Source organism: Pygoscelis adeliae, unplaced genomic scaffold (assembly GCF_000699105.1).
Source record: "Pygoscelis adeliae isolate BGI_AS28 unplaced genomic scaffold, ASM69910v1 Scaffold48, whole genome shotgun sequence".
In the NCBI taxonomy this organism is placed as follows: domain Eukaryota; kingdom Metazoa; phylum Chordata; class Aves; order Sphenisciformes; family Spheniscidae; genus Pygoscelis; species Pygoscelis adeliae.
Window position 1 is genome coordinate 1,843,328 of NW_008825618.1, and position 11,838 is coordinate 1,855,165.

General features: G+C 38.8%; 1 protein-coding gene across 1 annotated transcript in view; it reads left to right on the forward strand.

Annotated features, from left to right (window-relative positions):
• Positions 1-11,838, forward strand: part of PCCA (propionyl CoA carboxylase, alpha polypeptide) — a 299,399-nt gene that overhangs the window by 50,659 nt on the left and 236,902 nt on the right. The window contains exon 7 of the mRNA XM_009333370.1: positions 565-618. Within this exon, the coding sequence (XP_009331645.1) occupies positions 565-618 (54 nt within the window). The remainder of the gene's footprint in view (positions 1-564; positions 619-11,838) is intronic.

An 11,838-nucleotide genomic window follows, 5' to 3' on the forward strand; every position in this document is an offset into this window, starting at 1 on the left:
CTCTCAAGTAATTATGCTAGGTGTATATTGGGGTGTGAATAGCAAACTAGGCACATAAGGATGCATGACTTTGACTAATGAGACAATAAACTGTGTTCTCCAGCAAGGGTCGCTAGAGGCAGGAGGCTTATGACTGTGGACCTTAAGACCACTGTTGTGATCAGTGCTAGAAATATTTTGGGGTAAGGAGTACTTTATAGCAGTTACTGAGAACAGTGTGGATGAGCATATATGTGGAAGTCTGCAATGAGAGAAATGTGGCAAAATGGAGTTAAAAAGAGCAGGAGGCAAAACACCAAAGGGAGTGTGTCCATTGCTCTGCAAACAGCACCTTTCTCCCCAGTCAAGTAAGGAATGTTTATTTCAGAAATGGTGGTTCAACCGGTGAGTCTTTACAGCTTGACTCAGGACAGATAAATTAGTGCGTTAAGACAGTTTCTTAAGGTATTCAACTAACTTACATGCTTGGCGGTCTGCTTCACCTTCCCCAGTGTCTGAAAAGGTGCTAGCAAATTTGGTGTCTGGCTTCAGAACTCAATCAGCTTGAAATTTTTTTTTTTCAAGGTACACCCAGGATATGGATTTCTTTCAGAAAATAAAGAATTTGCTAGACGTTTGGTAAGTTATTTTTATTTGCTTGGCTGTGAATGATGGACTAGGTGGCATATATTCATTCCAAGGTATCTGAGGAATCAAGATACCAATTCAAGGCAGATCTAAAAGATACCTTAAGATGGGAGACTTCAGTATGCCTTCTGTGCATGTGGATTTCTTGCATTTTGAGGGTGTAATTGCAGCCTGTGTTTTCTTTTGGGAAAAGGGGAGGTGCCTGTTTGTAAGAACTTTACCAAGGATGTAAGAACCTTTTGGCATTTTCACTTGTGCCTGTACTGTTTATGAGGCTGCTCTGTAAAACTGGGTCACTGAAATGATGTAGGTTAAAAGTATCTGGTTTTAAGTGATCGTTTTGGTGAATCGTAGCACAGCTGGTGAACAGCTGTATCAGCAGCCCTGAGAAGGTGCTGAACTGCACTTTCAGGATGGGAATAGAAAGCTGTTTTAAAACCGGCTTCTTTGCTGGAGGTCATGTATCGTGGAACTGCGTTCTCTGAAAGGACCAAAGAGTCAAGAGGGTGCTGTTTTCACTTCATGTCTGAATTTATAAAAACTATTATTCACAACCTCTGTACTTCAGTGGGGTTTTTGTATATTGCAGAAACTGATATATAGCCTTTTTACTGATTTTATTATTTTCCAAGAACTTTTGGAAATATGCAGCTGCTTATAAACTTGAGTGGTGCTAGGAGAAAGCTACACATGTAATGTTTGAGCAAAGTCCTGAGTGGGTGCTATATGTGTAGTCACTGCAGATCATGTGCTATTGTCTATTGGTTTCACTGAGAATAAGGACAAGCACATATTACACTGAAATTTCCAGTAAAAAGCTGTTGCAGCTACCAGCTTTGTTACAGAGTAGATGAACCATATAGCTGAAAAAAACCATCTTGTTCCACAGGCAGTAAGATAAATTTGTTGCTGGTTTTGAGAGTAACTTGCACCTTTTTGATTCAGGGTAAAACCACAGATCGGGAATGTGATTCTATAAAATGATAGCTCTCTTGTTCTTAGCATTTGAGGAATAGCTCTTGTTTTCACGTCTCTTCCTTGACTATGTCTCTTCTGGCTTGAGTTCTAATTGCAGTATAGACCTTTAGTATTTAGTTGGTTATTTGGTGTTGGAGAATACCACTTGCTCATGAAGGAGATTATCTGGGAATGAAATCTCAAATTTTTATACTTCTCAGTTGCTGTGCTTTTTTGAAAGCCCCCAAATAAAAACAAGTGCAGGTTCTGTGTGATGCTGAATGCATCCTGCTGGTTGCTGAGTGGTGGTGATGTTAAAGTTGAAAGGAATTCTAAACACTTGGTGTTTCCTGGGATTACCCCAGATTTGGTAAGTCTCTTGCATGCATATTTTCATGCAGTTTAGCAACTTTCTATCACTGTTCTGCTTCATGTACCAGAGCCTCTTTTTAGAGGGAAGATTCCTGGATTAATTTATAACAAACTGTGTTCCCACTGGATTGGACCAGCAGGATAACTGGCTTTAGTTGGCAGTTCCTGTCTTTTAATAATAAAAAATTAATGAAACAGAAGTGCTTGCTCATGCTATTTTGCTGTGTATTTTGCTGCCAAAGTTTGAAATTTGATAGTTATTACTCTAAACTGGGCATATTTCCTAATAATTTGGTTGTTACTTGGTGATGTAAATTTGGATGTTATTTGGTGATGTGAATTACAATATTGGTGATGTGACAATCTGGAAGACTCTGGCAGGATTAAGCAGAAATACAAACATTCCTGTAGATCCTCTCTCCCTTCCTATTTCTCATCTTTTCACTCAAATCTTTGGAACGGTGAATTCCTGAAATAATGTGGTGACTAGAAACATATTCAAGTTTGGGTTGGTGCTACAGTCTCAAAATAGCTTTTAATTATGTTTCAGAAACCTGGTGTGTTCTGTTCTCTAAAAATATAAGAAAACAAGGTAGTTTTGATTTGCTTTCTGAAATGCACTATTTAAAGTCTCAATTAAGACATAATCATGCTTCCCTTCATGTCAGTGGCTCTAGAATATCAAACCCCTAGGGAAAATTGGTGAAATGATCTGTCTCTTTATCACTGAGGGCTGCTTATATTTTTTCAAGACACCCCGAGTAATACATTTAGGAGGAAAACTGTCCTGCTGTTTCTTTTCTTTATTAAAGCCTGTAACAAATGTTACAAAACTGTTGTGAAGTTGCCAAAGATGTGTTCTTGTTCTGTTTTCTTTCTCCCTATCCCTTTCTTTGCACATATGCTATTTTGTTCTTTTGTGCTAAAAGAAGTGATGAAACTTGTGAAACCTGGGCTTATTTCCTGATGTGCATCTGTACTTTTAAAACAAACTACCTAGATTTGGAAACCGAGAAATACACTAAACTTTCTAAACTTGTCAATCTGTCTGTAAGAGCGGTAATGAGTGCAAAGCAAAGCTTTGTCTTCAATTAACACATGGAGGGTCAGTTCACATGTAATCCCACTGTGCATGATTTGAACAAAAGCATGTCTTTTTGTTCATTATTGCCTAAATGATTCATGGAGTAGCATACAGCTATAGACAGTCCTTGTGAAGAATTTGATGGATACATTTAGAGTATTGAAAATTACTAGTCTTTTTAGAAACATAACTTTGTTATCTCTTAGAATGGGGGAGAGCATAAGTAAATGATCTGTTGTGTTCAAAACAATTTCCAAAAAACAATCAGTAGGTGAATATCTGGCATGTTGTTCATTGTGATTCAATTAAAAAGTTGGTGCATTCAGTCCCTTCTTCATGTGCATCTATTCTGGTTGCTGTTGATGGCTGACAAAAAGGATCCATGGCATTTACATCAAGTGAATCTGTCAAAGATTTCCTAAACCCTAAGGTCAATTTCTTAGACTGATATTTTAATATGAAATCTTTTGAAAAAAATTTAAGATAATGCTGATAACATTAGTTACTATGTAGAAAAACAAAACGTGGGTTAGTGTGAGTGAGTATAGTTCCTGTGAATCTTACTTTGCATTCTAATTTTAATTCAGAAATTTGAACTATCCAACTTGGAACTCTTGCAGCGCTCTATAAAAATGATCTGTACATTGAAGTTGTAAAATTCAGTGCATAACTTGTTACTTGTAGTTTATGCAAATATATTTGCATGTAAGCAGTTTGCTTCCTTCAAGGAATAATTGCATAATATTCAGTATTGACATAAATCCAAAGGCGTAGTTGAAATCTATTGCCACATTAAAAAAATATTTTAAAATTTGCTAATATCTTTTGCCAGATGCTATGCAGAGCTGCAAGAACAATTTGTTCCTCCATGTTCTAAAAGAATTTGCTAGTGACCTCTGTATTTAGGTTAGCTTGCTTAATGTTTCCTGTTATATAAAATTAATGCAGACCCTTTCTGAGAAGCTCTTATCACCTCTAATGTCTGCAGCAGGCATTTGAAATTTGGCAAGGAGAAAGCCCTGAGCCTTTTGGTTGGCCTGTCATTGAAAGATATACTTTTCTGAAGTTGCCATTTTCCTTTCCTTGCTTGCAAACCTCCAGGGCAGCTGTTGTGGTGGTGGGGGTCTCTTCACATGTCAAATACTTTGGGATTGGCCCATGGTCCCAGTGGCTCCTTATTTCCTTTCTTCTTTACCTGGGTGAAAAAGGGAATGGAGGAGAAGAGTGAGAGAAAGCAAGTATACAACTGGGTTGCATAGTCATTATTCCAGAGTCAGTGCTTCTTCCTGTGGTCTAGCTGATGTTAGCAGCAAGTAGGAGTCTTACTCCTGTAGTTGAGGTTATGTATGTTCTTGCTTCCTGATAATGGTTACAAGCTTAAACCTTCATGCATGGTGACTTGGTGTTGCAGTTGCTCATAATGGGATCAGTTTTCCCCTTTTTAATTAAAAGAAAAACACAAATGAACTTCCCCTTCCCCCTCTGCCACAAAAGTCCCTTGGGAAGCTACTGTTTAAAAAAAAAAAAATCAGCTAAACGAACACTATTCCTTTGCAAAGTCTAGTATGAAAAATAGCAGTTTGCAGGATTTAAATCTTCAGTGTATTTTGGTCTCTTGTATGTATATAATAGAGTTCCTACTTACATAGGTGGTGCATTGTGGTGTAGTTTCCCCAAGAAACCTATGGAATTTGTGCATAAAATCTCAAAATGGTAAGATTTAAGGTTACAAATGCAACCTTTATCTGGAATATTCTTCTTTCGAATGCAGCCTTGACAATACTATCCTGATGCTCTGTTTCTTGACGCAAAAAAAGCCAACCACTACCCTCTGCCAAAATCCCCTTCTTGCAATAGAAGCCATAAACATGGTGGGACAAAAGGATTCAATTTTGGAATACGATATGGACCTGTTCGGAGTTCCTAGTGGAACCTGTTTTTATACATCCTTTTGTGCCCTTTTAGCAACTACTTTTCAGCATGACTAAGGGGAGAACAAAGCAGCCAGCACTATTTCTCTTTACCTTTGAAGCTAGATTAACATTCTTGATGGAATTAAAAAAACCCAACAATGTGTTGTCTGAAATAAATGGGCAAACAATGTGTATGGAAATGGTTGATCACATGTTTGTAAATGGGTGTTAAGTTTGAGATGGAAAAGGTAAAACAAAGAACAATGTATGTCAACTTCTGTAAGGGGACACATGTCTGACCTGTGAAGAACTTTGTGCAGGTGGATCCATAGCCCTATGCACGCTAATTATGGGATTGTCACCTTTTAAAATGTAAACTCTTAATGGCAGCAGCATTTCCTTACAACTGTTGTGCATGGCTTTGTTATTTGTAAGCAAATAGTGAAGTTCCTTTATCATGATTCAGTGGGCATTACATTTTTTGAGAAGCATTTGGTATGATTCTCATGCTGTTCCCACATGCTTCCTACCTGGCAATTCACGTGACTGGTTAGCATTTGTGCTTTCCAAGTTGCAAAGTGGTGGTTGAAAAAAAGGCAGCTTTGGAAGCTTGGTGTTAAGAAGCTGCTTATGGCAGAGATTGCATCCTTCAAGGAGTGGGGCAGACAGAGCTGTTAATGTGGGTTTCTTACTCTGTCCTGCAGTGCATAGTATGTCATTGCCTACCAAAGCAGCCTGCGGTGGCTTAAGGTGCTTTGTCTGATGGAGACTGGAGACCATGCCGCTACTGGGTGATAAAGGTTAGACAACGTACTTGTCTAGGTGAACAGGTCACCAATTTGCCACCCAGAAAAGCTCTGCCTGTGAGCCTGTAATGTTGATGGGTGACTACTTACTGTTCTGAGGCAGAATGCTTCTGAATGTTACTTGTATTCTTGTATTTAATCCCAAGTGAACTTTTTCATAGAAAAAAATCTAAATAATCTGCAGTATCAGGTTGTGTGAAATCCATGGGAGGGACAAATAGTGCACGTATTAAATCATGGGCGGTATTTGTCGGACACTACTAGTCCTCTGCTAATGCATGTGAGCTAGAAAAGTGAAATTGAGTCATCTGAACTATCTGCTGGTGTGAAAGTAGGAAGTCTGTATTACTCCTTTACTGTAGAAAGCTTCATAGACCTTTGCTAAAAGCATATGATGGCTTATGTTGTGTCATCAGTGTCCTGATTAAGATTGCCTATGCTACAGAACAAACTGATGCCAGTTCTACTCTATTGCAACTTCCAAATCTTTATCTTGAGCAACTGCTGTATATAGCTAGAGTACTTTTTTTAAGTTTAACATAAGCCTGCACTTGAAAAAAAAGTCTCAGGGTGCCTATCCACCAGACCTGTGGATATACATGTGTATAACCATAAACATGTATTTAAAGATGCAAGGTGGTGTTCTGCCAAAGATTTGTGTGATTTGTGACAAAAATGCTCTCCTTCTTTTGAGCCTTTTGCTTAAAATCCATAATCTTAGTGTGTTTTTTTCTTGATCTCCTGATCAGGCGACTTCCTCTGACATGGCAGTCTTGACCTATTTGTATTTGTTTTTCACTTAGAGTAAGCCTTTATCTTTAATTTGTGTTTTTTTGAAAGCTATGTATTTTCTGTACTGTGTCCAGCTCTGGAGCCCTCAGCATAAGAAAGACATGGACCTGTTGGAGCGGGTCCAGAAGAGGGCCACAAAAATGATCAGGGGGATGGAACAGCTCTCCTATGAAGAAAGGCTGAGAGAGTTGGGTTTGTTCAGCCTAGAGAAGAGAAGGCTTCGGGGAAACCTTATTGCAGCCTATTGGTACTTAAAGGGGGCTTATAAAAAAGATGGCAGCAAACTTCTTAGCAGAGCCTGTTGCGACAGGCCAAGGTGGAATGGCTTTAAACTAAAGGGGGGTAGATTTAGGCTAGATATAAGGAAGAGATTTTTTACGCTGAGGGTGTTGGAACACTGGAAGAGGTTGCCCAGAGAGGTGGTGGATGCCCCATCTCTGGAAACATTCAAGGTCAGGATGGACGGGGCCCTGAGCAACCTGATCTAGTTGAAGATGTCCCTGCCCACGGCAGGGGGGTTGGACTAGATGACCTTTAGAGGTCCCTTCCAACCCAAACTATTCTATGATTCTTAAAGTGGCTTAGGTTGAAAGCTCTAACATGTGCAACTGTTCTTAGAAAAAACACAAACATAAAACCTCTTGATTTAAATAGTAATGTCTGGCAACTTGAGACTCTCAGTGGATGAACTGTGGGCTTGCATGACTTCTGGAATGATTTAATGCTGTGCATGTGATTAAAGAATATATTAGTGATTTTTGCCTATCTGGACTATCATAAGTCATTAATATTTCCCATGAGATGCCTTTCAACAGCAGCACTTTGGCACACTTATTAGGGTGTGTGGTTCTGCAGATGAATGGATTTGTGAAATCCCTATTTGTAAAAATTCACTTTTTTCTTGACATGCAGTGTCACAGTGATAGCACTTATTTCCAGGCTTACAGGAGTCCTTCACGTTGCTTCTGAAATGCTTTGTGCTGTTCTCTTCCACCGTTGCCATGTCTAGTTGTGAGAATAAAAACTTCTTGCTTGGTTTCCACAATTACAATTATATTAACAACTGTATATACCGGTGTTTTTCGGCACTGCAATAACAGAAGGCTTGCAAGCATAATGCTGCGTAATTCTCTTTTTACGTAGGTAGTATTTCCTTTCACTGCCTGCCTTTTTATTCTACTATTGATTTGCAATGATGCAGGCAAGCTTGTCTGGTTATGGCAAACTCTAACAAATTACTCAGAATGGACAATTTGTCCTGTTCTGGTACAATTGATGTAAGCTAGTGTGATAACCTTGCAAATGGGATGTCCTTCTCTGTTTCCAAATCAGTTTTAAATGTCCCATTGATACCAATGGAGTCGGATAGACCTGAACAGTTAAGAGATGTTATGTCTTTGAAATAAGAATTCCTGTTGCCCTGTGGATTTTAATTTATTTTTGTGGCAAGGTAGATGAGGCTTCAGTTTAGAATTCAACAAAAAACAATGCTTCCTTAATAATCGCTTCCGTTTTCTGCCTGCATTTTAAGAAATAGTGTATCTTATAGTGATGGATGATCTGTGTTCAGTAGTTCTACATTGCAGCTTGAATACTTAAGGGTTTCTAAATATTCTTCCTAAAATATACATATCAAGAAAAGTAATTCTGACTTTAAAGATGAATGCAACTTGGTGGGATGGAATTTTTTTGTGTACTACTACAGAGTTTAAATATATTGAAGCAATGATGTGTGTGATAGAACCATTTTCCTTCTCCCAATTAAGACCATTTTATCCTCTGTTCTCTTCTGTAGTTGAAAACTAATTGCAGCAAGTTATGAACCAAAATCTGTCTACTGAAATTACTCTTTGCTAGCCAAGAAAGATGTTGTCTTACAGCATACTGTATTTTCATACATAAGGGCTTTTGTTATTGATAGTGATGTCTTACATGAGGAGGGATATGAACATACTAAATGTCTTTCATCCCAAGGCTAGGAGGTAATTACTTTTGAGGGGAGGGGAAAAGTTTCTCTATTTACTTGTGGAAGTGTGTTTAGCTTGGACACTTATATTGCAATACATGATACTATGTATTTGTGTCTTCCTCTATTTTAGTGACTCTTAAGAATGGAGACGCTCTGCTAAGTCTTCATTCCTAATTCACCTCCTTCTTTAGTTGGCTTTTCTGGTTTGAGTTTAGGTGAGAAATGTGTCCTACTTTCTGACACTTAGATCAGATTCTGATACTTGACCCCAAATGGATCTACTGAGACCAGGAATGAGCTTCATGAAGGGAGGATCATGACTGGCAACTCTATCAAAGGCATTTGAGTGATTTCTACATTAGCTGTGGAGCAAGATGTTAACTGAAAGGCTTCCGATTAACACACTTCTAAAGATGACCTATTATCCTGGACTAGGCAGACTTTTTTCGGGGGGGCTTTGTTTTTCACAGTGTGTATTTTGACTGTAATCTTACTTCAGGAAGTATTTTCTTTAAGTTAGTGCTTAAGATCACGTTGAGTTATTAGAACTTGATCTTGAAGTTCTGTAAACTTAAGGTTTATTTTATGCTGCTGTTTGGTTCCTTTTATATTATATCTGTCTTGATTAAAACTTTTCTATAGGCATTTAATACCTGTACAGTATGTTATGTTGCTGCTGTAATGTAAAGTGCTCAAATAATCCGAATAGTTTCTACAGCAACAAGACTTAACCTACTTGTTTGTTCAGTATACCACAGGATTCACTTGTTTCAAAATTGCTTCCTGGGCAGGAGGTTGTTGTCTAGCCTCTCTGGGGTCGTTGTTTTCTGGGGTCTATGAGAACTGTTCCAGTTACCTCTGCATGTTGAGGGGATCACTGTTAATATGCCAGGTAGGTTGGTTACTGAAAGTGCATTGAAACACAGGAAAACTTCAATTTTACTTTTTATTGTTGCATAGATCCACCAGTTACAGCAACAGTGGAAGCTGTAAAGGATACAGGGCAAGCTATATTCAGGCATGTCAGAGTTAAATAAGGCTTTGCAGTATTTAAACTGTTTAATGTTACTTGATAACTTCTTAGCCATTCAGTTAGTATCTTCTACTTTGGTACAATATCTTCAGGCTGGTTGCATATTTTTACTGTATGGTTGTAGAATGCAGAATGCAAACCAGTTGGACCTGGTTTCTGCTTTAGATATCAAATACAATCTTTATTTCACAGAATGACCAGATAGTTGAGGTTGCAAGGGACCTGTGGAGGTCATCTGGTCCTACCCCTCTGCTCAAGCAGGGCGACCTAGAGCCGATTGCCAGGACTGTGTCCAGATGGCTTTTGAATATCTCCAAGGACAGAGATTCCACAACCTCCCTTGCCAACCTGTGCCAGTGATTGGCCACTCTCACATTAAAAAAAGTGTTTCCTGATGTTCAGAGGGAACCTCTGTGTTTGTTTGTGCCCATTGCCTCTGGTCCTGTCACTGGGCACCACTGAGCAGAGCCTGGCTCCTTCCTCTTTGCATTGTCCCTTCAGGTATTTATATACATTGGGATCCCCTTGAGCCTTCTTTTCTCCAGGCTGAACAGTCCCAGTTCTGTCAACCTTCCCTCATAGGAGAGATGCTCAAACAAAGAAAAAATCTATGAACACATACCAACATAAGCACTGTTTGATAGTAACTTACCTGGTTTGTCAATTTTTGTTGATGAAAGCCTTTAGCCAGTGCAACAGGAATGATGACCCCCTGGGTAAGAGTAAGAATTTAATAGATTACTTGTAGCTGTCTAATTGTGTTTAGTGGTTTATTTTTCAAATCTCTTAAATAATTCCTTGGAACTTTAAAAGACTTCCTACTCATTATTATGAATGCATTTGCCTTTTCATTTTAATTCTATTTGAAGTTTGGCTTACAAATAAGCTTTGTCTATTTGCACAGCATGTTTCATTCATTTCTATTTCGGACTGAATGATAGTGATCAATAACACTGGTAACTGAATACTGGGTTGACTGAGCAATTCCTGCTAGAGTTGTTACGCATGTGTTTTTGGGGAAAATAGTGAAAATACTTGTCAGTTGGATTGTCTTCGACAGTGAAGTTTTGAATTAACACAAAGTTAGGTTCTACACAAAAGACATCACCTAGCATCTGCTTCTCACTTGCTCCCTGAATGCCAACCCATGTGTGCAGCTCCTGAAGATCAGGTTACTAGCCTGTGGTCAGACTGCTGTTCTGTCTGTGACCAAGCTGGCTGAAGAGATTACTGCTCCCAGTGGCCTGTTGCTGTCTGTTCCCATGAGGGGTTATTGCCCTCCTTGGATGTGCTGGGATGACTGTATGTGTGGTCACTTTGTAGCCCTGTTCTGTTAAAATTAGTTTTGTTTAAACGCATCCCTCCCCCCTGCTCCCAACTCCCCTATTAAAGTCTTCGTGCTAATACAGATGATTCTGGCAGAATCAAGTTAAGGAGTCTTTGCCTGACTCGAAATGGAGGCAAACTCAAAGGGATGGTAGCTTGGGAGTGGGGTATAGGGAGTAAGAGGAAGAAAGAAGCAACTGAAGTTGATAACCTTTTAACCTGTTTATAGCTGAATTAGTATTTGACAGAAACCTTACAGAGAGGGATTTAGGTATTTAATTTAGGCTGGATTAGGTACCTAATTTAGGTTTTGAAAATAATTTCTGTGTGCCGTCTGTTTATATGCTTATCAAAAATGTTATGTAATAGAAACATTTCAAGAACTTAATCAACCAAATAATCTTTAAATAATTTCCTTCATCCCCCAAAATACAAAGGGAGTGGGAGGAATGGCTTTCACCAAACATTCTCTCCCCCTTCTCTAGCATGTAAGTTTACAGTTGCTTCTTGCAGCATTGATAGTCTGAGTTATTAAAAGCTTTAAAACTTGGAGTGACTGTATATTTGGTGGGGCTTTTATTGCACAGATGCTGTCGAGGCAAAGGTGCTGTTTTCCCTGACTGTGCAGGCCACTACTGTTTGGAGAAGACCTTTCTCAGGGTCTGCACCCCCCTGTAAGCATAATAGGAAGGGAAAAGTTGCTACAAGTTGAATTCCTAACCTTGGGGTTTGTTGATAGCAAATCATGTTCTATTTGGTCACCTAAAATTTGACACCGTTAATCTTTTAAACTTGGCAATTTATGTATGTCAGGATGTGTATATGATTTTTTTTACTGTCTTCTTGGACAGTTTCATGAAACTTAGATTAAAAATAAGGCTGCTATCAGTGTGCACACTGATTCCTGATTGGGCATTTCACATACTTGTCCATCTTCATAATTTTTATATCAGAATTGC